General features: G+C 32.6%; 1 protein-coding gene across 1 annotated transcript; it reads right to left on the minus strand.

The window, feature by feature from the left end:
* Window positions 1-247: 247 nt before the first annotated feature.
* On the minus strand, window positions 248-27,558 carry LOC117110473 (E3 ubiquitin-protein ligase RNF19A-like). The gene is made up of 10 exons (XM_033253190.1): window positions 27,414-27,558; window positions 20,347-21,046; window positions 18,884-19,074; window positions 13,100-13,241; window positions 11,272-11,434; window positions 9,483-9,591; window positions 8,256-8,414; window positions 5,685-5,892; window positions 1,137-1,258; window positions 248-498 (listed from the first exon to the last, which is right to left on the minus strand). Exons 2-10 carry the CDS (start codon window positions 20,868-20,870, stop codon window positions 248-250), a joined length of 1,869 nt encoding a protein of 622 aa, XP_033109081.1. The 5' UTR covers window positions 20,871-21,046; window positions 27,414-27,558.

Here is a 27,558-nt window from a genome sequence, read left to right on the forward strand (position 1 = left end):
AGAGTCTGAAAAAAACTTCTGAGCAGAGTTTTGGCAATGTGAGAGGAGTATTCCCAAGACATGGTACCTATGTGATTGGATTGTAAAATGTAACCGTTTTGACTCACAATACCAACATGCAAGACTAGGCCCTAGGCCTAGGTAGAAAAGCGGAGATTTTCAAAACAAAATCGGAGTGGGGAGTTTTGCTTAAATAAGCAGAGTAACTCCGCCGAAATCGGAGTGGTTGGCATGTCTGCGTGATACATTAAGACCAACAAGATGTTGTCATAACTTGTTTTATAAATCTGTTGACATTAGCGTTGCCTTTGGTGTAGACACTATCGGGGTGATGGGTAACATATTTATGTCTCTTATACACATCTAGATGTGTATAAGAGACAGGCAAATGTTGGCTGATTTCTACATTGCTGCTACCCCCACTGGAATGTCGTGACTTGGTAATCTTATCAAGCATCTCAGCATGACCATCAACATACGAAGAAATATTAGTTACACCTAGAAAAAGGACAACATACAATAAGTTTAAATCAGAAAAACAAAATAAAATGAAATGGCAAGACAGCAAAAAAAAAAAAAAAAAAAAAAAAACCACAGGGAACTGTCTCTAAAAAAAAAAACCAAGAAGAAGCTAAAAAACAGATCAGAAAATAAAATAAGGATATGACATTATAAATATTGACAGATTCATAAAATATTCAATGAACTTTATTTACTGATATATTATCAACAATAACTAGAGAACTCACTACACAGAGCGCAACCTCCATCCTGTGCCTGGATACTGAACAACACACAGGCCATGTATAGGTGATAAAGTTCAAGGGAAAAAATAGATCCTTGAACTTTGACTTTTTCTTCTGAAAAGTTAATAACCTCCTTCATAGAATATTATGTACCATTCCATGAAATTTTATGATTCATTCCTTTATTTTTGTGTAAATCTTGCTAACAAACAGAGTGAATACATAACCTCCTTGGCAGAGGTAATAATAATGACATCCAATAATAGTAGCACATTATTATAAGAAAATGAGTGGCACTACAACTGACAAAAATAATAACTTCAAAAGAAAAGAAGACAAGCTTATAAAAAAAAGATCAAAATCAAAATGTAAGAATATAAGTTAATTTACCTTTTTCTTCACTAATTGAACCGGCCATTGCGGTCATACTTGAGTTGTCAGGTAAATACAGCGATGCACTCTCGCTACTCAAGCTGCATCGTTTACTAGATACTTCAATATGTACATCCAGTCTGAAAACAATAACAACTAAATATTGAAACAAATCCATCTGGTTGTTTGTATAGTCTCATTCTCAACTGGCGTCATCGCACATTTCTATGCTAGGCATAAGTAGTGGAACGCCATTTAAGAATGAGACCTGATAGGGCTCAAAACGTTCAGTAAGTACGTCTTCACCTTTATTGGTTGATAGAATATAAATTATATTTACTACTCATGGGACGGATTGCTATAAAATGCACAAGCACCCAAAAACGTTAAAGAATCAGAAATTCTAAACATTTTCAGGTTTTCGCATTAGAACATATATTGAAGAACGCTTCTGTAAAATATCAATCACTAAATCTAATTGAAAAGTATATTAAAATTATTTTAAAATACAAATCTTAAACTATTGATTTTGAAATCTTTGGAAGTTGTTTCTCAAAACCTACAGTACATGAATTCTATCCGATGAATTATATGCATAACTTTGCTAACACTCAACCAATTTCCATCAAATAAACACTGTTTTAAAGAAGTAGTAAGTAACTTTATTGCTTCTCTTTTATAACAGAATTTATGTTGAATCTGAAAATACCAAAAACTCAATTTTGAGTTTTTCCGATAGATGGCTGGTTCTTCCAGAGCCAGTCACAAATTGTTGCAACAACTAAAAGTCCTTGGTGAAAGCTAGAAGCCTGAATTAGAATCAACATTTAAATATTTTACAAGAGAAAAGTCCTTTGGTGCGATGCATCAAGCACGGCAAAACAGTAGTTCATTTCATTGTATCTCGTGTTAAGTCCAAGCAGCTACTGTGAAAGTACAGTACAGGCCTTAGCAAACCACTTTTCAGAGAAGATATTTAAGCTGTTAGTTGCACAAAATGTCCATGTTATATATAAAAACTTAGTCCTCTGTTTATTCTTCAGAAAATTTAGAGAATTTTTGCTGGATATATATATTACCACCAGCTTTAGCACTGTCCTGAATTTTTATGATTTTAGGAGTGTCTAACATGAGAAAATCAATAGCTTGGACATACAATACTTCATTTGACCAAGAGCCTGCATGTTAACATAATATTTTGTTTTATTATAATTATTACATTATTATTGTTTGCACTATTTTTTTTTCATACTAATACTATACAGTACTAATTTTTTTCTTAAAATCATTTTACACTAAAATACGCACAATTAAATAAACTAAGAATAGCAGAAATACTGTAGCACTAATTTCCAGTTATGCCATCTGAAATACCTTACATCTAACCCAGCTTGGAAAAACAGCTCAATTTTAAAAACATTAAAATTCTGACAACATTCTACTGACCACTTTGTAATCTGACTTAAAAAAATTTGTTTTATTCTCATATTTTTAAATTTTACCTTCTATTTTGATTTGTTATCGTTCATTGTAAATTTATGAATGTTGTTTTGTTTCCTGCAATGTTGTGCTCATGTAGAACATGACCTGGAATTTGTGTAGGTTTTTCATATGCTGAATAAAGAATGATAGTTACTTTTACTTTGTTTTTATAATACACCTAAATATATTGTATACATAATATGTTTATTAGGTTAAAGGCTTCCTTGAATATCACCAATTGTTATACATGGAATGAAGTTTAGAGTTATATTATAATTATACTTCACTTGTGCTGTTTTTCGGCAGATGTCTCCTGTTGAAAATAACATGCAAGTAATTCATGCATCAACTTTCACACACAAAACATACAAGCTGTGTTTATGCACATACTACATCATTATCTAATGTTTACTTAATTGCAGCCGACGGACATACTTTACACCATTAGTTGTCTGCAGACTGACATGTATGATAATTATAATGGGTTTAATGTAACAAATTCTATTTAGCGTACCATACATCAGGACATGAAGTAGGTGATGAAGTATACAGTAAAATATAACTGTCATTTGCAAAGTGCATTAATAGGGTTTTATATGATTAACATTTAAAATTGAGAATGAATTTGTGTACGAAGATGAATAATTATAATACGAGCGACAAAACAAAAATATTACTATAGGATCTTGTGAGCATAGCTCTCAAATTAAAGTCTCTCTCAAAAAATAGCACTGCACAGAACATTATTTTTTTTTAGGCGACACTCTCACAAGTGCAGCTTCAATATTTCTACTTTAAAATTAACATTAAATTACTGACTTCTTATAGATTACGTAACACTTAAAGACGATCCAAAAACTTTTATTCAAAGAGATTTGTCCTTAATGGTTCAATCTTTCGAAACAAAACGAGGACAATGCATGGTTGCAGGATCGCTTAAGATTGGCACAAAGGTCGACTGCACCATTTTTATTTTGAGGGGTGTTCTCTTTTGGGAAGAATAGGCAATTAGTCGGTTTATCAAGGTAAGTATTAATGAAGTAGATGACTGACTTCTTATGGATTACATAACACTAACATTGCAACAAGTCTGATAGGCCAATTTATAAAAAAAATGGTATCAATAAAACAATTTAAATTGCCCATTTATTTTAATAACTATCAATAAAAAATAAATACAAAAAAACATAATAATAATAAAACCAATTTGGGTTTTACTATCAAAATCATTAAATTGGTCACCAACCAATTTATGGGTGGATATTGGCACTATATAAATAATTGTTGATTGATGGGTCTATGCAAAAAGAATATAGTCACTAAAATATTTATTATGAAGAATAACCAAAAAGTCCTCTGATTAATCTCAGACAAAAAGTATAATACATACTCCAAGTATTGAAATGCATGATGGTGTGCATGATTTCAATACTTGGAGTACACTTTTTTTTATTGAAGAATAACCAATTAACCTATTAACCATGGCGGTATTAATACCTTCATGTGTTAAAGCCATAAACACTTGGCACAAAATACATGCTCATTAATCACATTAAGTGCTGTTCCAATTGGAGCAGATAAACTACACACCAAGATTAAGATAAGGGAATTTCTTTTCTGATTCTATTTTTCAATTGAATGCCAATAATTTACCTCAAATACACAAAGTAATTAATTTATATATGAATTTCATTTTTCAAGATTTTTTAGAACTTTATCACAGACTCTATATCTTCAAATAACATGACTATTGATCAATCTGTGTTCCTAGGCTTATCAACATAATGTACAGTACATTAATTGACAAGTCTGCTTTTTAATGATTTCACTATAATAAGGCCAAAATAAAAAAAAATTGTGTTGGCCACACCCGACTGGCCCTATTTTACTTTATGGTACGTGACGCAAATCCAAAATTGTTGTATTATTTGTGTATTCTACTTTTTAGGTGTAAATACATTTTTGGTTGTTAAAAAAAATATTTAAAAAAAACGTTCTAAATTCTAAATATTAAACTAGTACAGTAGTCTTAATATTTGTAATTATGATATATCTCTTTCCTTACTAAAATAATGCAATTTCATTTGTTAATCATTTTCATCACCCTCTATTGTGAATAAACCTGTCATATATTTGAGAATTTATTTCCCTGTTTACATTCTAAGGTTGTTATCAGCCATATAATCTATAATGGATAAAGCACCGAGGCGTATAGACACAGGTGGGAGGATAAAGGTATGCAAACATGGTACATTCATCCATCCATATGCGCACTTCCGCTTATCTACGTAGGTGAACATAGTCAACTGGGATATATGCAATTGCGACAAAATGAGATTATGTAACACATCTTATTGTATTTTGCTGTGCCTCATGATATCCGCGACAAGAAAACTGCAGACAACTGCTACAGTAATACAGCAGTAAAAAAATAAAAACATTCTGAATTTGAGGGAGATGGTTTGTTTTCTAGATCTTTTGCTTGCTTGTGTTAAACCCAGGATCTGGAGGAAATTTTTTTTTTTTTTTATATGTTGTACAACTGATTTTTCTAAGACATAAAAAGCATATTTGATGAAAAACTTGGAAATGGTTAATGAGATACAGATTTTTGAACACTTAAAAACTGGAGGAAAAAGATGAAAAAAGGGTGGTTACACCCCTTCCCCACCACAGTTTTTAAATATTTAAGAATCAGAATCTCATTAACCGTTGTGCAGTTTTTTGTCAAATACGCTTTTTTGCGTCTTAGTACAACATATCAAAACATTCAAGTCTGGATTTAAGTGCAGGAAATGGTGCTTATTTCTGAAAGATTCCCACAAATCATAGAATTGGAAACCTTGCAAGAGCCACAGCCATCATCAAGATAACTAGGGCGTGGCCAGGAATGCTTTTCAGTTCAGAGCACAGAACGTGGCTACCACCACCTTCTACCATCTGCACTATGCTGCACACAATCGTACGAAATCTGCATAATTAATTATTATTATTATTTACTGTATTATTATTATTAATAATAATAATTATTATTATGAATCCAACAACTGAATGGTTAATAAAACACATAGTCAATATACTTACTTATTTTGTCCAATAACACTGGGCCCCACACTGCCACTTCCTGATAAACTACCAGTAAGGCTGGAGCCTGCGATTGCCCTGGTACTAGCGCTATCACTTACGGTATCATCGTGCAGGATTCCGACCACTTCCAGTTGACTCTCACGGGCTACGCTTGCCTCCCCTATACTTGAATTGCCAACAGCACTGTTTACTTCAGGATTTATATCTGTAATGATTCATTTGATTTTTGATGTTTTAATGCATATTAAAATATATTCTATAAAAAGCTTCGTCATATCACAATTTATGTGACAAATAAATGTGATATGTCCATATTTTGATGTAATATGACATCATTACATCCATTGTTATATTTCCTTTTTAAGGTTAAATAATTTGAACGTATGTAAATGACTACAGTATTAACTTCTCTCAGTTACCTTATATTATATATTTGTATATTACAAAAAAATACTATATTATTTTTTTCCCAATGATTAAATAAAAAACGCCACTCCCTAACAAAATATTTACGCGTAGAGACCTTGTTTATTTGCGCCTTATAAATTGACCTATTATTATTACTTTAACGTTCAATCTTGTAAATTTGGTGATTGTACATACTGCTGGTTGTAAAAAAAAAAAAACAAAGCAGTCTCGCACCACGTAATTTGTAGAATTGGGATTTCTGGATATGTTTGCAGGATTTATAGCTCACAAATCAAAGTAAATAAGATAATTATATGGTTTTCAGAATCAATAATCCACCTGTCCATCACAAGCAATGTGGATGAATTCTTCAAACAGAAACCCAGAAGGCATGCTGGTTATTCCATCAACTATTTAACATGAAGACTGAATCAAAATAAAAGCGCCAAATGCACCAAAACGTGGACAGGCTTCTCCATACAGGCTTTATCATCACAAACCATGTAGTACGGTAGCATGACTCACTGCCCTCAACAATTATGACTTTAAACATTAGCTCAGCCTGCGTGCAATGAACCGTGCAAAAATCTGACCTTAGGTTTACAATGCAGACAGCATTAAGACAAGCAACAAACCACTGCTAAATATAGCTCATGAGTAACAGAGCAACTATCTGACTAAAACGAATCACACTATTAATATTAGAATACTACTACACAAAAAACAACAGGTCAAAATAGCTATAGGCCTGAGTATATACCCTGGGAAAAATGTTTTGATATGGTTGATCTTCAAACAGAGGCATTAACAATGACAATAATTTTATACTGCTTTATGTAAAATGTCAAAGACGAATATCAGATCAGGTTTTGATAATTCTACTGACGTTGCATAATATACCAGTGTCAAAATTAATAGTACAGCTTTTCAGGAACAATGAGTCTTTGTATACTGTACAGTACATAAATTCCATGCTGAAATCTGTTGACATAGGAAATGAATACAATGTGACAACAGGTGTGGTAGTGAGTCGGAATGACAGCAGTTTGTAGTGACTTCAGTATTATTCTTATCATTATTAAATACTATTCTCAAGGTATTCGAGCACAAGAGAACGCTTGTATTAAAGCTTAATAAGAAGATGATTCAACCAATTAAAAATTCAAATTTTAAAGTACTTTTTAATAAGTTGATTTAAATATATTGGTATGTCCGTGGAAGTGTGATTCACTAAGAACACCTATACTGTGCAGCATGCTGTTTTTCATATTATGTGTACATGGTTGTAGCTATAGAATCCTAAGAGTGGATGGTAGACATTTATGGGTGGATATGGTGATAACACTGGTGAATTCTAAATAATAAGAGTAGATTTTAAGGAAGGGCAGGGGGTTAATAAAGGTGGGTGGAGGGCCATAACTACTTCTCTGTGCGTACCATGTTAGCAAAAATGGCACTAGATACAAGACACCTAGTTTAATGTATTCAAAGTAAACCTTGTTGCAGTAACATAGGAAGTGCATCAATAGCAACCAAGTAGGTATTCTTTGTTCTTTTGTATGAACCGGTACAACATCCGTATTATCACAATACCCAATAAATGACGTCCAAACCGTTTACAATTAAATGTTATTATAAGTTTATACTGTAAACATATTATCAGATATCCTTTCAAACTACACAATAAAGAACTGACTATAAAATCAAGTGTATTGGATTAATCCTGAAACTTGAACATGATTTCTATGCCAAAAACATTAAATTAAATTTAAAAAATATATATAATAAAAATAAATAACAAATAAATTAAAAAATAAACAAGCTTATAGATAGACTCCAGTTGTAGAACTGAAAAGTGTGCTTGATGAAAACCTTGGGAATGGTAAATGAGATACAGATTTTTGAATACGGTATTTAAAAACAGGGAGAAAAAAAGGGGTGTACCAACTTTTTTTTCACCTTTCCCCAGGTTTTAAATATTAAAAAATCTGTATCTCATTTACGTAAACACTGTTTTTGTGTCTAGAAATTCAGTTCGACAATATATCAAAATTTGTTTTATCATATCAGGAGACTGGCTTTAAGTATAGTTCTAATGCAGTAAGATAAATACTTCTGGTAAATCAAAGTCAATATGCAAATATCATCTGAGCAGCCTACCTGAAGCATTTGTCACTCCAACTGTGACATCATTATCATTGTCAAATTCAATTCTGACTCCGCCACTATGACTTGTTGTCACACCACAGCCGCCGCTGCGGCAAAGGGAGAATGGCACCACGCCATAAACATACGTCAACATTATTGGAACACCAATACCTAACAGAAGAAAAAAAAAATGAAAATGCACATTTAAATATTAAACCAACATGGGTATTTGTTAAGTCCACATTTGGGTAAAGCCAACCCCAAAACCTTTGACCAACTCTCATTTAAAATGCTCCACACTGGTATAAGGAAACTCCATAAATTAAAGGTTTTAAACAGAAAATTCATAAATGTGTTTCAGATAAATTCATTCATTTATTAAATTAACATTTAACAACTCGACAATAACAAAAATTTGGTACAGAGAGAGCAAAAATTACAGAGGGCTCCCTCTTTGCATATATCAGTCTTGGCCCCGAAAAGTCAACGTCGTCGGACATTGACGACAATAATAACAGTTCATTCTTATATAGTGCATACAAGTAAGCTCTCAATGCCCTGTACATAAACATACTGTAGGAAGGGCGCCATTGAAAATGGTTATTCTCAGAACTGTTTCGTAAGCAAAGCACTATGGACCTAAATTTGATATTATATCATAGACAATTGCACTCGATGAAGTCCAAACATTATCAACATAATTACGCATACGCACTATGCTTTGCTATGACGTCAAACCTTCCCTGATTACTTACTTAGTCTCAGAACCAAAATTTACAAATGAAGGTAGTTAGCTATGAAAGGCCTACAGTAGTAAACTTGAATTTTTTAGTCTGTAGATAATTCCATATGTTATATTAAGTATACACTAAAAAACTTGCTACCGTATTTAGAACATTTAGCTTTACAAAAATGCTAAAATTAATATAAATAATATCATTTGAACATTAATGATATTAATTACTTATTGGCACACCATCAGTTTTATTTACATGTCGACTTTTATCAACATATAAACTATGCAACTCACCTTTAACAGTATAATACCAAGTATTACTGTTGTACAAGTTCTTTTGCTTCTTTTTCAATGGGTTATTTATAGCCATTAAGTTTAAGCTTTCTCCTGGGTTTTCACTTTCGCTTCCTCTACTCTACAGCCAACGAATAACAAAAGTGCAAGCGATGGCAATTATGGAAGACACACATAAAAGATATAAGATTATTAGTGTGATTACTTACCCACAGTAAGAGCTGCAAGTACAGGGGCAGCCACAATCGATAAAGATACGCTGCCAAATATGGCTATATTTCTCCTATGTTTTGACGCATTACTGTACTTCCAATAAACCTTAAAATTGTAAAAAGTGCATTCTTGTCATGATACTCTTAGATACTAAAAACAGCTAACGTGAAATTTTTGGTAAGTTCAATATTTGTGTTCAAACTTAAATACATAAATTATATATTTTATAAAGACAGCATTTATCCTAAGGACATGTCTCTTAGTCTTATATATTGTATAAATAATACATTTTAAATATTTGAAGGCAAGAAAATATAATAGATAGATAGACAGATAGAAATCTTTCTTTATTCTGGATACTCAGTCAGTATTGTTACACTGTTCTTCCCTGAGGTCCAGGGTATTATCTTAAACTACATTATATTACAAAATAAAATTAAAAGAAAAATGCATAAAAATATATAAACATTATATAAATATAATGAGTAGGGAGAGGGAGCCTAATATATTTTGGATACAATAATTTAAATTGCAAATATAAAATGCATTTCCTTATATTATAAATTATACTTAGTTAATAAATGTTATCTCAATGAGTATTTCCTGGTGGAAAACTTATATCAGAAGAGGAACTTGCTAACGATATTGTCACAAACATCATGGTTGGGTATTTTACTTTTTCGCATTTTGCTTACTGATCCTCCTGCTAAGTGATATTAAATTGTGAATTACGACACATCAGAAAAATGTCATGAGAGATTCATCAATGTTGTTTACGATTGATGAACTGAACAAGCTTAATAAGACTCTACGCTACATCGCTGCGACCTTTAGATGAGGGCACGCCAGAATTAAAATTAATGCTACGTGGATCAGGTGTGTAAGGTTTGGTGTCGATAGCTACAATTCCCATTTACAATACTTTGTCGTTACTCTTGAAATTTGTAATTCTATTGAATAACTTTCCCAGACTCCTAATGATTGTTTTTTTTTAATATCTTGAAAATGCCAACACGATTGGATTATAGCGTTTTGATTTTAGTAAAATTGACCGTCAGATCAGAAGATTATGTTGTAAATCTTACATATTGTCATTCCAGCACAAGCGTTCACAAAACGTGCTCATTCATTAATACAAACCAATAATGTAACAAACAGCAACTGACTTTGTGATCAGTTGCCAGGTAATCATCATAATTTCAACGTAAAATTCAAAATCAAATAAAGCAACTTTGAACTCCATCCGTAGAGTAACAATATCAAAGACGAATACAGTACTTTATCATTATGCAATTTGCATTTTAAAATGCAGTAGAACCAGAAAGGTATAAAAATTAATTAAAATAATATAACAATACTGAAATAACCAATTTTTGTATTGTAAAAATTTTTTTTTCAAATTTGTATATTTAAAAAAAAAATTAACAGGGTACTGTAATTCTTTACCTTTCAACATAAATCAAAAACATGAATGAATAAATATTGTGATTGAATATTTCCAAAGATACAGCTAAACATTACAGTACTTGCAATACAGTATTATCCTTGTAGTCTGGAATGCCACTGAAATCAGAGAGTTTTCACTATGTCTTTCATAACCTCGGCCCTCAAGAAGACTGGGAAAAGTGCGCAAGGCTTTGGCATTTCCCCGGAGGCAATCAATTTCAGAAAAAAAAACTTTGTTGGGCTATGTGTACAGATAACTACTCTTACTAAGGCATTTTATAAGATAATTTTTTAATTCAGAAGCAAAAATAATTATTTTATGAAAAACTTTAAGCTTACTTTACGACCGACATACACCGGGATTCCGATGATCATAGCAGGAACGGCAATACCGGCTATCAGTGCTATTCCGACAGGAGCACCTACTAATGTACCAAGCTGCCATAAAATCTTTTTCTTTCGGCTCCATGGTTTCTTGCCCCAGAATGTACAACCAGACGGACTACAAAATAGGGATGGGACAAGATTGATTATACATGGTAAAATCTAGAAACCATATAAATATTTAATTAATAACATTAAATTAAAGATTTACTATTAATGTATGTTGTAGTATTCATATATTTATTTTTTTAATAAGTATTTCACCAAAATTTTTGAATAAATTGCATTTGATAATAATATAAATTTATCTTATTACTGTATCCATAGAAAATGAATATTTACTTTTAATAAAATAAGTACCAATAACATAGATTATTAACTTTGATTAATAACTTTCGAATAGCCATCATAATGTCTTTTCAGTATAGCCATTGTTTTACACCGTTTCAACATTGTTACGAATAAATTATGTAAGACTACAGTTGCTTATTTGAGGATCCGACATTCAGTAACATTTGAACTCAAGTTTCAAAAGATTAATTTATAGTGGTTGCACAATAAGCTAGGTTATGCAGGCACTTAAGTATGCAGCGAATGATTTGAAACATCACATGACCTAACAAATCCACTTCACATGTTCTTGAATGTGATAGAAATAAACATAGCTTTTTACAGCAACAAATAATTACCTCTCAAAACTATTGAATTTTGTTTGACAAAAAAACGTGACATGCCTAAATATGGTAATGTGACATAATATCAGGACCATATATAGGCATATCATGACTATAGTTGGGCATACAACAGTTTTTTTTTTCAAAGACAGACAGAGCTTTAGAAACAAATAAAACCAATTTCATACCACCAAGGTATTTGTAAGGATTTTGACGAGTGTGCAGGTAGGTTAATGATCATTCAAAATTTATTGTTAAATTTCTTTTGGAATTTTTTTTTTATTACTTAATCAATACACCGTTAAACATGGTTAAAGTAAGAACTTAATGGGTCCTAGTTGAAAATTTAGGTTGGGCCTTTGGGAACCTAAATTAGCCAAAATCTGTTCATTTTCATAGTCCATCTGTTTACTTCATTCGTTAAACATGCACATGTTATAAAAAGTGTATTTCATTTTTAGAAAATTTACCTGCCTACCAATCATAGTACTTATTTTATTTATAATAGAGTAAAACGTCCATTTCACGAACGTCGATTTACAAACGTCGATTTTATAAATAGTTGATCATCAACCAATTATTACCGTGAAAAAGTCTGATTGCGCACGTTTTAAAAAATGATAATATATATTCTTCTTAATAATAAAGTCAAGTTTGTTGTATTAATTTATTAATAGAATACTAATGATAATAACATTAACAGAATCTTTTCTTGCATTTCTTGTATAATAACCACTATATTAATGTAATAAACCTAACCAGAACAACAAACTACCAATGCAAGTGTCGGATTGAGTGCACTTCATCGTGAATGCTAGATATGACCACTAGAGAAAGGTTTTTATCGAAGGTAAATTCAGCTAGGCTCTAGCGCGGTAGACCACACTGCTGCACTGTCGGTTCGTGCTAGGCCTGGCTGCCGTCAGCCTATCGACGCTCAGTGGCAGGGGATAGCTAGGCCTAGGTATTGGAAACTGACTAACGATTTAGTTTACAAATTTTTCAATTTACGAACACCACTGGGTACCATGGGGTAAGTAAAATGGACGTCGTACTGTACTTATAATTTATCATCAAATACTGTGAAGAATAGTTTGAATTGGACCTACCTTAGATAGTGAAGATCAGATATTTCCTTCATACACAACCAACAAAACTCAGCCCCACATACGGCACAGGTCATGTGATTACAAGAACCATCGTCCATCTTGATAATAAGAGCAGTGCATCTTGGGCAGGGTTTGACTTGATCTGAACACAAAAAAAACATACAATTTAAATGCCATTCTACGGTACTGACACTTATTAGACACTTTGCTACTACCTGTGTCTCTCCTGTATGTTGTAAGAGTAAATCAGTTGGAGGAATGATGGGTTACGTTGTAAGCTAAAGACAGAAAATGAACAGTCTTCCAAAAGTAAGCCCATGAAATATGAAGCCATGCCTAGACCTGTACTAGAAAGAACTAAAAAGACAACAATCTGTTACTTGTACGGTTATTATTCATATGAATTGCCAACACAGAGAGCATGGAAGGCTTACGAATTAAAAGTAGCCAAAAAAAAAAAAAAAAAAAACTATATCAAGCGGTAGATACATGTTCCTGCTGGGCACCTCAGTATGTTTTATGTTTATGTGATTTCAGACTCAGCGATGGTTCTGTTAAATGCCTTATAATTTTACATTTATTTTAATTGTTGTACAGTAGTAGAATAAAAAGTATTATTAGGAAAAATGGTGAAATGATGGCATGAAGTATGAAATACTGTGCTTCCATCAGTTATGATTCATTATGTAGTCTGGAACTTTAGTAGATTAAAGTCCAAATACTTGTTGGGCAGTAATAATGAAGATGAGTATTCTGCTCTACTGTACCGTAATGCAATACCACAATCTTGTCCAAATATGGTTGCCGGGCTATTGTGTATCAAACATAGATTTATCACTCATCAAATACTAGAAACGAAGGCCATAGATTTATCACTCATCAAATACTAGAAACGTAGGCCTAGCCTATATCAACAAAATTTTGATTACTGTACTTACAGCTAATTTGTAATTCACAAGTTGTGAATATTAACATTTCTATTGAAATCATCTTGCATTAGAACATATGGATGTGTCTAGGTTTTTTATAGCTTTATAAAGTACATTCAATTTTTTTGGGCAACTTTAGTATCTGAGGCTTTGCATGTCAGTAAATTGCATGCTAGAGTAGCGAGTTGGTTTAATTTTCAATGTATAACTTTTGCTTTATGTAATAATATTTATTAAAACATACACCTTTAAATCGGTGGCACTCAAAAATCATTTGATGCGTTCATAATTAGCCAATTAGACAAATTAATATTCTTAGCTACAAACTAAAAGTACATAAAATAATAAAATTATTAAACAAAACATGTAATTTTTAAGGAAATAAACACAAGAAGTAGGACTAGTGCTGCTGATGAGGCATTGTGTGACAATGATTATAAGGTTTTCTCATGGCCAAAGGTGACAATAGTACTTATTTGTTGATTTGTGCTTCATGAATAAAGTTTTTCGGCTATACTACTATTCAATAATAATTTAATTAGATGAATGTTTTAAATGTGAGCCACACAACAAACATGTATATATACAGTACTGTAGAGTTAAATATGCAAATTAATGCAAATGACAAAATAATAAATAAGCAAAAGGTAGATAATGATAAACAGATTCAGATAAGGGATAAGGATATTAAAGGATTAGTACTACTGTATACTGTAATGAAGCTTCATGATATCAAAATACAATTTCCAGTAATACAAAGACAATAATGTGAAGTGACATTCGGGGGACAACACTAAAAAAAAAAAAAAAAAAAGACAGTACATAAAGGAATGTACTGGAGACAGTACGATTAATGAATCGCCATGCATGTTCATACAACCGATAATTATTGTGATTTCTGCGAAAGCTCATGTTGAGAAAAAGATGTTAGCTGTTGAACAGATTGCGTTGTCTGCTCATTTGTTTAATTTTCAATCTATTCTTTGCCTCTTTAATATAAGCTCATAATACAGAAGTCTATGTCTTTCATTAGATACAGAGTAGTAATGGGTCACTGTATGCCAAATCACCTAATTATTATAAAAATCCCTTGTGAATATCTCCGATTTCAATGAAAACTTCTTACAATGTTTCTTTTTTTCAGGAAGAAAAAGAAGATTACAGCTCTGTAATCTAAGTTATTTTGAAATATGGCTCTTTGAAAGGTATGCCTCATGCCCTATTTCTTCAGATGTGTGTGCTGCATTTGTGCTCAACATTCTATTGAAAAACTGCCAGCTGTGACTTCTAGTCAGGCTTTGAGAATGCTTTAAAAATAAACAGTATTCATCAATTCACTCCATTAGGGATGTCAAAACACATTTGTTCTTGGCAACAAGAAATTTGTATCTTTATGTGACACTTTAGCTAAGCCATACCAAAATTGAGAAAATTCCCAGATTTCAGATAAAACGTGTAAAGTATTCAAAGAAGGTGACATACAGTACAACCAAGCAAGCGTAGTCTAACTGAATCACTGTAGTGTAAAGGTAATATAATCCATAATAGAAAAAACAAGACAAAATATTACTAGCTTCTCTATTGAATTACTAACACTACAGTATGTAGATATCAATATAGGGTATTAAAACTTTCAGCATAGAAGTGCATACCATGGAAAAACATTACTAAAACTGATAAATCCTTAAAATTTTATTTGTCTATTAAAAACTATGCTTTTGAAACTGGAAAAACATTTAGATTCACATTTATTTGAAATAATCTAATAAAAATAAATACAATAAAAATAATTACAAATATTGTTAATGAACAGACATACAGTAGTATACAGTATTTCTGACTTAGGAATAATGCAATGCCATACTTTTATATTTTTAGGTTTCTCATATTTATGTCTAGCAATTTCACTTTCATGTATCTGATGATTGCTTGATGAAATGGAAAGTGTGATACTGAATAAATAGACTGACACTGTAGTAGTGTTAAAATCCTGTTTCCCTGACCTTTATTTGATGATGTAAACTACAGTAGTGAGACTATATTCTGCTCTACCCGGTAGAGCATTATTTTATGAGTGTACTTTACATTATCAGTAGATCCCTTAGTTTTATGGATAAATTATTTAAATGTAGATTGATAAAAAAAATATAATACATAATAGGAGGAAGTTTAAATTATGTATACAGTACTTTATTCTAAAAATCCTGATTTAAAATATGGCATATAGTTCAATTGATGAAATCCATCTGGTTCCACAATTATTAGTAATGAATATTATTCATTGCTTTTCACAGTTTGAAGTAAAACATGGCCTAGTCATTACAGTATTTACTGTAGGTGGACTTGCTCAACAACATGAGTGGGCATAAAAAAAAATGTTGTGAGGGCCAATATGAATTTGAACAAGTGAGCCAAAAAAAATGGTGAAACTTTGATGTTTTTAAGTGGTTGTTAAAACCTTATACATTGCTTTTATACGGCTTCATTCTCGGTTTTAATGTTACTTTTTTACAGATGTTCACCGACGGGCCGTAACAACTAGGGTAAACCAACAAGGGTGTTTCAAACCAAAGGTGGTAAGCAGGTTGCACATACAGGCTTTTTAATTTACTGGCTGAAACAAATTTTCTGGGAGGGCAGGGTTCGAATTTCCTCAAAATGCTCCATCAGCAAGAAGCTGCTGTAGGCTATGACTTTTCTACAGCAATTTATTCTTCTTCTACAACAACAATCAACAACTTTATTGTTTTTAAGGGGAAAATCAGTTGTTAGGCCTAGCCTGGGTTAAGCAACTCGACAGCTAAAAGCTTGCTGTCGATCCTGGGATTTACCACAGCAGTGCAAGGCTGTTTCTACAGCATTTGCTGTCAGTGCTGTGGGGAAATTCGTACCCTGGAGGGGGAGAGGCAATCTTTAGGGCTATTCATGAGTAATCTGGCATAGCTATTATTGCAGTAGAAGAGTGCTATCATGTGAAACCAATCTAATAATAGCATTGCATGGAAAAATGAACATTTAATTGCGATTGGTAACAGCACGATGCAGCACCGGAAACAGCATCGGAAAGAGTAAATTTAGATGTACATGATATAATTAAAATTTCAAATGTTTGATAGATTACAACATCAATAGTTAAATAGAGAATTATCACAGACATCCATGTCAAATGAAAACACTCTAGAGAACAGATTCTAAAGTTAGGTAATCTGCAGTACTGTATGAAGCTAACAAGGTGTACTGTACTATATGCCAAATGGCAGTGCTGGATTAACCATTAGGCAAATAAGGCACAAGCCTTGTGGGCCAGGCGAAAATGATGGGCCATCAAAAGTTGGACTGCAATATTATTTACACTCTATTTTCCGGTATTATTAGGCCAGAAAACTCAGAGACATTCAATGGGGTCCATTCAATTAACATGTTTGGGCCATTTCCAAAATGTGCCTTGAGGCCAGACGATGCTTAATCCGGCACTGCCAAATGGGAGTGATTTACAAGTGTAGGCCCTTGATATGAATAATACCATACTGTCTGAGGCCCATGTAAACATGCTGAGTAAAAAGCAGAATATTAACCCCAAAAAAGCAGATATGACAAAGGAGCAGTTCACAGCAAATGTAGATGAGGTATGGAAAAGGGTCTACCGAATTCCCTTTTGTGTGGATGTAGAATAATTTATAGAATTCTATAAAGTAGTTACTGATGGAATATTTTATGGCCAGTGGATAGTTTTACAGGCATTATTAAGTCAGCATTCAGCAGTTTGATAATGGATTGTAATATGTGATGTATTTCCTAAAGTTGTCCTGTATTATAACAAGATAATTAAATTGTCAGCAAACACGTCAAGATCCAGAACGTTGCTACGCACACATTACGGGCAAATCAGAGGGCATTCGGATTGTCAAAAATGTGTCAAGATCAGAAAGTGGCTGAAGAAGATGGATAGAAAGAGGAAGATAGATTATTTTTTAAACAAATCCAAGAAAATCACCACAAGTCGTGTACAGTAATTTTGTATTTTTAACCATAAAGGGCTACAGTACAGCAATATTTTACTTGCAGTAATACAATCTTGTATAATGCCAATATTTACAAAAGTCTCTTATGGAACATTAAATTATTATACAACACCCATGTACGATATGGTACAACATTCTCGACATCCTGGGGATAGTTCAACCTCCGATTTACAACACTTCAAATTTTACATGTTCTACTTTATAACCAGGCTCTTTAATGACGTAACGCTAGAAATTTACTGTAATTTTGGTCTGACTGCCTATATCACATTCATTATTTAATATCAACAGTCAGATAATATTCCATTTTGAAAATGAAATAATAAATAAATAGTAGTACTGTATACCCTGTACAGCAGAAATATAATAACAAAAGTGAAGAAACCAGTATAAAGGAAATTTTGATTTGGATTTATTCAGTGTAAACATCAAAGAGAACTCACGAAGACTTATTTCTAGAGGGGTCCTTCTGTTGGTGATTGGACAGTACATCAGGAGATAATGCCAATGCTGAAGAGTGCACTGCTTTCCTTAACATGCACACAGGCCATAATGTCTCATCTGAAAGACGGTGCGCTATCATAACCTGCATTTCAGCCCTCCAGCTGAAACACAAGGAGAGCAGCTTTGGGAATTGAACCGGGGACCTAGAAATCTTCACGGCTCAGCACACACACAGTGGCTACCACCAGATTAGCCGACTGAGCTAAGCTGCTCTCTAAAGAGCAGAACAGGTGAACGAACACCTCCACAAAGTTGTCAAGCACTGCAGATAAATCTAAATTAAAATATTATATTTTTTTTATAGGCTGGCACTAAGCAAGGAAACTTACGTGATATAGAGCCTTGACTGCAGGATAGTGACGATTTCCTTATCCGTCCGGATCTCTGTTGGCGGGCCGCATCACAGGTCTGGTTCGGATGCCAGATCTGTTTACAATGGTAACAGAAGCTAGTGTTGCACCCAGTTCTTTGGCACGCTACCTCAGGACAACTTGCACAGCCTGCTGCTATCACAGCATATCTATTATCAGGTAATATAATAAGAGTATAAAAGCATTAAATTTAACTAGTACTAGCAGTATTATTACTACTGTAGCATCTAACTGCTGAAATTGAAAATAAAAAATAATTTATCTTATCATCAGTTGTGTTTATCAATTGTTTCAGTAGATTTCGGCATTGACAGTTTGCTTGAAAAAACAAAAAAATGATAATCCAAATCTGAAATGTACGATACTGTATTCGTACAGTATTTTACAGTACTTCAATTATAAAAGCACTATTCAAAATTAAATGCTGGTCCTTAAATTCTACGCAATTAGTGAATATAAAATGCAGCGCCACAAAAATCAACTGAATATAGAAAAATAATTATTTAAATATTATATCATAATGCAATGACATTATTTTTCTTTAAAGTATTGTACATTTTCCTACTATTAAAAAATATAATTAAAAATTATGTAACATTTAATATTGTACAAAGAGAGTTACAGTATCCATTACGCAATAAGAATTTATAGGGGACACATTTTAAGTATATTGACAGAGAGATAATGTCATTTAACTTGACATTTAATTAACAATTCTCGGTTGTTACACAACAACATAGGAATTGGTCATTATGTACAATGACGTCAGTTTTCAGAAGCACAGAAATGTGACGCAAAGTGTCTTCAGAAATAGTAAGTGATGCATTTCAAAGTGTACTCAGAAAAACAGTGTATGATGATGATGCTATTAATAACATTTTTGATTATATTTTCTATTAATTACTGTTATTTTAATTATTAATACTTCTATTTTAATATAATTATCAACAATTATTATTTTTATTATTGGGTGCATGCCATCGTTACCATCATTATCTTAAATAATTATTAACTCACATTGCATGTATCATCATTATTACATTTAAAAAAAAATTCATATTAGATACCAGCTCACCAACGGCCAGCATACTGTAGGCCTATAATACCTGTATTCACCATCTAGGATTACTGTATGTGACCATGATTGTTCATGGTACCAATGATTTCTTTGCATTTATAGACGTTAATGGTACTTGGTCCATTCGAAGTATAAGCAAATAAAAAAAATTAATACCGGTATTTAATAATTATTTAAGTTTTTATAGGACAACAGTGTCTTAACGGTACTGACAGTATAGTTACTAGCAATTTCTCAAGGTGTGTGGAAATGGAATAACCTTGCCAAGGTGATACACATCCTACAAATTATAGTCAGTTTTTTAATTAACTTGATTAATGACAATTCATTGTTTATTGCTTACCCACAATCTGGTGCTGGGCACCATCTACAATCTGGATCCATCATTAGGACACGGCGAAGTGCAAACTCTTCATATTTACTCATCAGCATATTATCATTAAGGATCCTCTTGATGTCATTAGGATGAAAAACTTCCGCACACTCGGGACAAGCAATGTTTACCCGACTTTCTGTGATCTCAATCTTTAAATACTGACGCAGACACTCCTGACAAGATCGATGTTCACAGGTGATAATGTCCGGAAACTGATCCTTTGGTCTTTCCATAAGGCACAACGGGCATTCCATCACATTCCCACGCTTCGACGATGTGCTGACATATTCACCGGCAGCCTTGCTGGCACTCCCTTTGCGGAAGTGGCCTGGTGGAACACCGGTTTCTATGTCAAAGCTTCCACGAGATTTAGATCTTCGGGACATCATTCTCGTAAGAAATCCGCCTTGCTTTTTACTATGCAGAGAGCTTGTTGTGTTCTGAGATGCTGTCGACTGGATCGACTTTGTATCAGGCTCCCCTTTCCCCATATTTAATTCAGTTCAAAGACTTGTGTAATAAAATGTTCCTTATTATTATTGAAATTAAATGGTGAACAATCTATAATGTTCCAGGTACTGTATCTGTATTCAATTCAATGAACTCATCTTGGATTTTTATGATTGGAATGAATTTTAGTCCATGGCTGACCCGCATAATTTTACATCTGTCAAAAAAAGAAAGATACACTGTAACAAAATCAATAAAATTATATTCATTTTTAAAATGTGTATGGTAAATAATTTATAAGCTTACCGATTTATTCACTTAATACTTCAAAAAATTCAAAAATCAATGTTCTAAATTGCCGTCATGTTGACATTTTATTGGGTTAAAGGGCTCAGTAGAAAAAGCATTCAAAGATTGGCAACGATGTAAATCAGGTTATATATTCAAATCACCAATCTTTAATTACTTTCATACTTTTTACCAATTTTATTTGCATCGAGAAGCAATTAAATTTTCATCATGACGAACATAAACTTTGTATGTCAGTAACACTTTACAAACTCGGTTTTGTTAAAGAGGCCTACATTAGGGAGTGTTAGCTTGACAAATTTAATAAATTTAAAAGATTCCCATTCTTTACCATTACTTTTGTACAATAATTCCTCAGGTGCAGTATACTGAAACAGAAAAAAAAAATGTCCTACAGTAGGCTAGATTTTATGTGGGCCTACTTAGCTGGAATTACCTAGCCTAGATACTCTTGTTGTAAGCTTGTAAAATTGCTTGAATTCTCTGGTTATATGTAAAAATATAATCTTAAAACATACCCATATCTTGTGATTTAGGGACGGATAGGCTTAGAGTGTACAGTATCCTAGTGTAAGAAACTATAATGTACAGGTGCTAATTCATATGGATAATAAATACAAAATAATCCATAAAACTACTGTAATGTTAATACCAAATAAATTAATTAAAAATATTATATTCAACAATAGCCACTTAATTTTAAAATTATCTAGCCAGCAGCTGAGACACAATCGGGTGAATCATGAAATATTATTCCATTCTATAAAATACAAAAAAAAAAACCCTTAATTATATTCTTTATTTAAAAAAAAAAAAAAAAAAAAAAAACCAAAACAGTACAGTATGTTGGGACTAAAACTATTGATTACAGGCTAAGCACTATTCTTAAGTGGCTAGGGTCATATAGCACTGCTTTTTTTTTCTTTGCACGTTCAGTAGATAGTAGATTATGCACTATGTAAATCTTGATACCTGAACCTACATTAAAGCAGGTAGGGCGTAAAGGCACCCTACAGTAAGTATAACCGACACACAAATTGACAGAATGACAGATTTCATCTTTTATATGTTCAGATTCACAAATGCATCATGCTACTATAAAATAACACTAATTAACAGTGGCATTTCATAATACTGAATCTTAAGCTATACACATAATGATTCCTAGAATTTTATTTCATTGTAAATTTATTCAGACCTTTTACACTCACACAAAAAAACAATAAAATCAAAATTGATCACTGAAATACCAACATTGTTACAAACCATTGAGACAACACCTGGTTGTAGCAAACTGGATACCCACAAGTGAAGTGAAATCACTATCGCAAGGTTTGGATGGGGTTTGCACTGTGTTTTTGGAGGTTTGTGGTGTTTTTTAGGTATTTTTAACAAAAAATGGCCTTTTTACCCAAAAAGTAGGTTGTTACAAACATAAAATTATAATTTTTTTTTTTACCGAGATACCAAGTGAGTTTTTCACTACATGATTCAATCACTATCACAAGGTTTGGATGGGGTTTGCACTGTTTTTTTGGAGGTTTGCAGGGTTTAGCAATACCCGAATGCACCACAAGTCCGCAAGTACTACTGACGGTGAAAGTGTATTTAAAGATTATCATTATTATTAGTCAAATTTTGGAGGGTTTTCAACATTTTTTTTGTTTACAATATTGTATATTGTATAAATTATTTAAATATGAATTAATGTACTTGCAAAAACCTAGTACACTGCAAAAGAATCCGGTATTCAAGCATTTGCACTACAAAAGAATCCGGTATCCAGAGGGTTAAGAACTAAATAATCTTTACCTAAATTATGGTGATTGTATGCCGGAGTACAAGCAAACAACTACAGTATCTCACTTGTCAATGTCATTTACAGTAATTATAATTATTAAAAGAAAATCTGTGAAAATGGCACTTACTGTATACCTGTAATCATGGCATTCAGCCATGTTTTCGTATACTACAATAATACAGTATTGATTTATTTTTTTGCTGTGTACAGTATCTGATAAAGGATAACAAACAAAAACAGGATGGTACTGTATAGACTGATAAACAGCAGATACATGAGTTTGCATTTAATCATTATAGTATTCCAAAATACAAAAATGAAGCCTGCAACTTGCATGGCTTTTAATTCAAAGAAGCCATGCCTACACATACTGTATACTAATTACTCATAGCGGGCCGATTGTAGTTAGTGTTTTAAGTATTATTATGGCTGTTTAAAATTATTATTTTTATCAATTGTCGTTTCCAATTACATAATAAATAATGGTTATTATAAAACTGTCTCAAGTCTACAGAGTATGTTCTCAGACTACAATAGCAGCCTGTTTTTTCTTTGTTTTAAGATGGCTTCTAAAATTTTCCAAACAGGTCCACTGAATCCCATTGGTTTTTTTTGGTCATTCCCATTACAAGTTGATGGTCCATAGAACATAGTAATTTAATCAATAATCATTGAACCCCTTTAACATCCAGAAAGGTTATAGGTCATTGTCAATTATGCCACACCATGTGCACACAGCTCGTTCAAAATCCTAAAGCTGATGCGTTATAACAAGTACAGTGTGCATCAATTATTGTAAATCACAATTTACAAAATGGTTTTCTACATGCAATACTTATGTCTGTAGGTAGTGTAAAAATAGCCTAGGAATCAGTTTAATGGCTGGTCTGAATTAAATAAATGGCTTCTCTGGCAAAAGAAATCAACAAGGCAGTGCTGGGAAAATGGGTAGTAAAATTCTTTCAACTTATTAATAGTAAATGAATCAAATGAATTACAACATTATTGATCCATCGTGGGTCCAGAGGTTTAGCTGGTTTTCTCAATGTCTGTGTGTGGAATTTTTGGAGCCTTTAAATAAAGAATATAATGAGGCACTAGTGATATGGTATTCAAATTGTCCCTTTATCTTTAAGAATATAAAGAATATAAAAAGGCACTATGAATACTGCACCATATCACTAGTGCCTCTTCATGGCTACTACGGTATATATAAAGAGACACTAGTGATACAGTATGGTATTCAAAATGCATTTGGATGGTGGTACTGTAGGCGTCTGGAAATCAAATAAATTTGGTGGAACTGCATGAAATCCATGAGGAATCATTCATTTTACATTATTTTCGAAAGAGTAACTGTAAAAACTTTACAGGTGTTGATAATCCCACAGAATTATAAAGACGAGGCCCCAAAGACAGACTTTTTAGCATGGATTCAGACCACCTTAGCCACACCATAGGTAGAATATTTATGGATATGCCCCCACCTCCAAGTTACTAACTTACTGTAGAGGGCTGTAAATTGCACTCTGAGACTTCAAATTCAATGTACAGTAATTTTCATTTCCTGTTTTTTTTTTTAAAGCCACACCACAATTTGAGTTCACTGTTGCTTCAAACTTTTCTCTTTGACCAGCCTCTCTCCCTCTGAATATGAATTGCCATTACTATATGTTTTGCTCTCTAGAGCCAATCTTATAGATATGGATAAAAATAATGAATCCTAGAGGAAAGGACTGATTAAATGTTTTAAAGTATATAGAAAGATAACTGTATAGTCCCTGATGAGTATAGCCATTAGGCTACTGAACAAAACAGATCTCTACAAAGTACAGTAAAAGACTTAAAAACAATTCTTATACCTACTGTAGCATAGTGAACTAAAATAAAACAAAAAATGCTTACCATAACAAGTTCAAAGTATGAGTCACAGGACAAAAGCCCATCTTACAATTAGGAAAGTACCGCAGACCAAAGGTACGGTAATAATTATTTTTAGTCAATGACGAAATGGGAGATGCAGTGTGAATGTCTGCTTGTTATTTCAATACTATAACAATAAACAAACCATATGCATATGCAATTTTACGAATCCCCCAATTTATGTACGCCCCCTTCGGTTCTGTACCGTTCGTGAAATCGAGGTTCTACTGTACAAAGAAATCATCAGACAATATCCCTCTGCATCATGAAGTAGGGCCTACAATTACAGTCTGACATTACAGTCAGTAAATCACAAAATTATAAACCAAAAATGTTTTTTTTTTCATTGTTGAAAGTCTGTTTCTTTGACATTCATTTACATTATAGCCATAAACAGACATACTGATATACTTTATTGTCACATCAACAAAAATGCGCGATTCGGTGCCTTGTTACAGTAAAATATAAAAAATACATTGAAAATACATACTGTACCAAAAAAGTCATTTAAAAATTTAAAAAAAATTAAAATTTGAATTTATTATTTGTTTATTTTTAATTTATTATTTATTACAATTTTTTTAAATATAAAAAAGATTAAAATTTGAATTTATTATTTGTTTATTAATTTATCATTTATTGAAATTTAATTCATTTAGTATTTACAAATGTACTGCTTTTTTATTTAATTAATGTTATCACTAGAAAATACAAAATTGAATTTAAGGAGTATCAAATAGCAATTAAGAAAAACGGCAATATGGTTTTTTACACAGGTAAATAATTACACTGATGAGTAGCATTGGTTTAAGTGCTTGGCTATACAATGTAATACTTGAATATGAAGATGATATTGATCGTGTAACATGTCTGCAATAGCGAATGGATTGTGATTTTGTAATTGATATATATATATATATATATATATAGGCCTATATAAAAAAACTGAAAATTTGAATGGAATTTAAAATGAAAATATACAAGTCAAGTTTAATAATAAATTATTGCACAAGTAGCACATAAGTACTTTTGCAAACTAAAAGAGGGAAGGGCTTCTTTTCAAAACAGGGTTCTTTTTCAAGGTTTTACAGTACAGTACAGTCCTATCACCATTGTTGAAAATTGAAAACTTAAACTTATGTTAAATACTAATTTTCGGTAGTTAGCAGTGGTGTGTTTTTTTGTGCGTAGCGTATCTAAGTGCCTACCGACCTCAAATGCCATCCGTTTTGGCCGTGAACCAATGTGGCCATGTTGAATTAACATCCAGAAAATCAGGAAATTAAGTGTGTTTTGTTTGTCTGAATTAAAATATTCACTATCCTTATTTAATATACACAGGGATGTCACCAGCTTTTTGAAGTGCCCGTCGGCGATCATTCCGCGTTTTCCCGGGGGTGGGGGTCGCTGTATTTCGTGAAAGCTCTTAAAAACCAAAAGGCCTAAGTAAGTCGTGCAGGCCTAGTCCCAAGGCTAGCTGACGCGATTTTTTTGGCTAGGCCCAGGTAGGCCTAGGCCAGAATTTGAGGAATGCAACAAAACAGATGAAGATGAGACTTACTGTAGGCCTAATTAAATTCAATAGTTGACATGCTTTATTAAAAAACAATAATGAACATATCCCGGCGACAAAGCGTTGATCCGACTGTACCCAGCCACATTGTTTGCCGTAATTTCACATGTTTGACGATTACCACGATGAATGTGTATGTCACTGATTCATGTGCACTCATTTATTTATTTTTTGTCCATTTAAACACATTATATATCAATTATAATTAAAAGTGAAAAACTTAAAATACAAAATGAAAACAAAGTAAAGAAATAAAACATAAATCAGTTTTCGTAAATTTTTAATAATCTTCCTGCCCCGGACCATGATCTCATAATAAAACACTTGAATGGTCACGATCTCAACTTTAACCTTTGAATGTGTACAGAGTAACTGTGTCATGCCGGCCCACGATGTTCGCTATGACTCAACATTTATGCCTGGCCTAGACTCTCCTTGGTGAATTGAAATTAAACATGTTGTTTGCTGTTCATTTTATTACTTTTAAGAGAATAAGCATATTTATTACATTAAAATCATCAGTATTACATGTGTTGTTTGTTTACATATTTAGGAATTAAAGGTAAATAAAGTCATAAAGTAAAGTAAACATGTCACAAAACACGAATTTCTGAGATAAAAACATCTTAATTTAAATCTTTAAAAAACCATTAATTCTTAAATTAACTTACACATAGGCCTAGTTTCATTGTGGTCCCAAAAAAAAAGTTTCCTCAATCCTTATCACATCCTCATTAACAGGCCTATCAATCAATCTATACCCGAAAAAAAAAACCTCATTTGAGCCCTCCGTCTCCGGTACTGTCAGTGTCACTGAAGTGTTTAGCCGTCATAGCTAGCCTGCCTGGCTCTTGTGTAGCTTGCCCAGCCAGCCACTGCCAAGCCTGCCCTACCCAACACATTCAAGTTCTGTGCTCTCAAAAAACCAAATTAGAGGTAATTAAGTTGAATGTATCTAATAATAACACAAATACTCACATTTGATAAATATAATGGTAGTGTCTTGCAGACTTTTTCGTACATAGTAAACCAGAACACGGCCTAGTAAACGTGAATTTAAAACGCTTTAAACAGCAACAAAACTAGGCAGACACTTTGCTCGAACCATCCTCTATATCTGCTG

The sequence above is a fragment of the Anneissia japonica genome, unplaced genomic scaffold, assembly GCF_011630105.1.
Source record: "Anneissia japonica isolate Jap-2015-1 unplaced genomic scaffold, ASM1163010v1 scaffold3040_len1308831_cov196, whole genome shotgun sequence".
NCBI lineage: Eukaryota > Metazoa > Echinodermata > Crinoidea > Comatulida > Comatulidae > Anneissia > Anneissia japonica.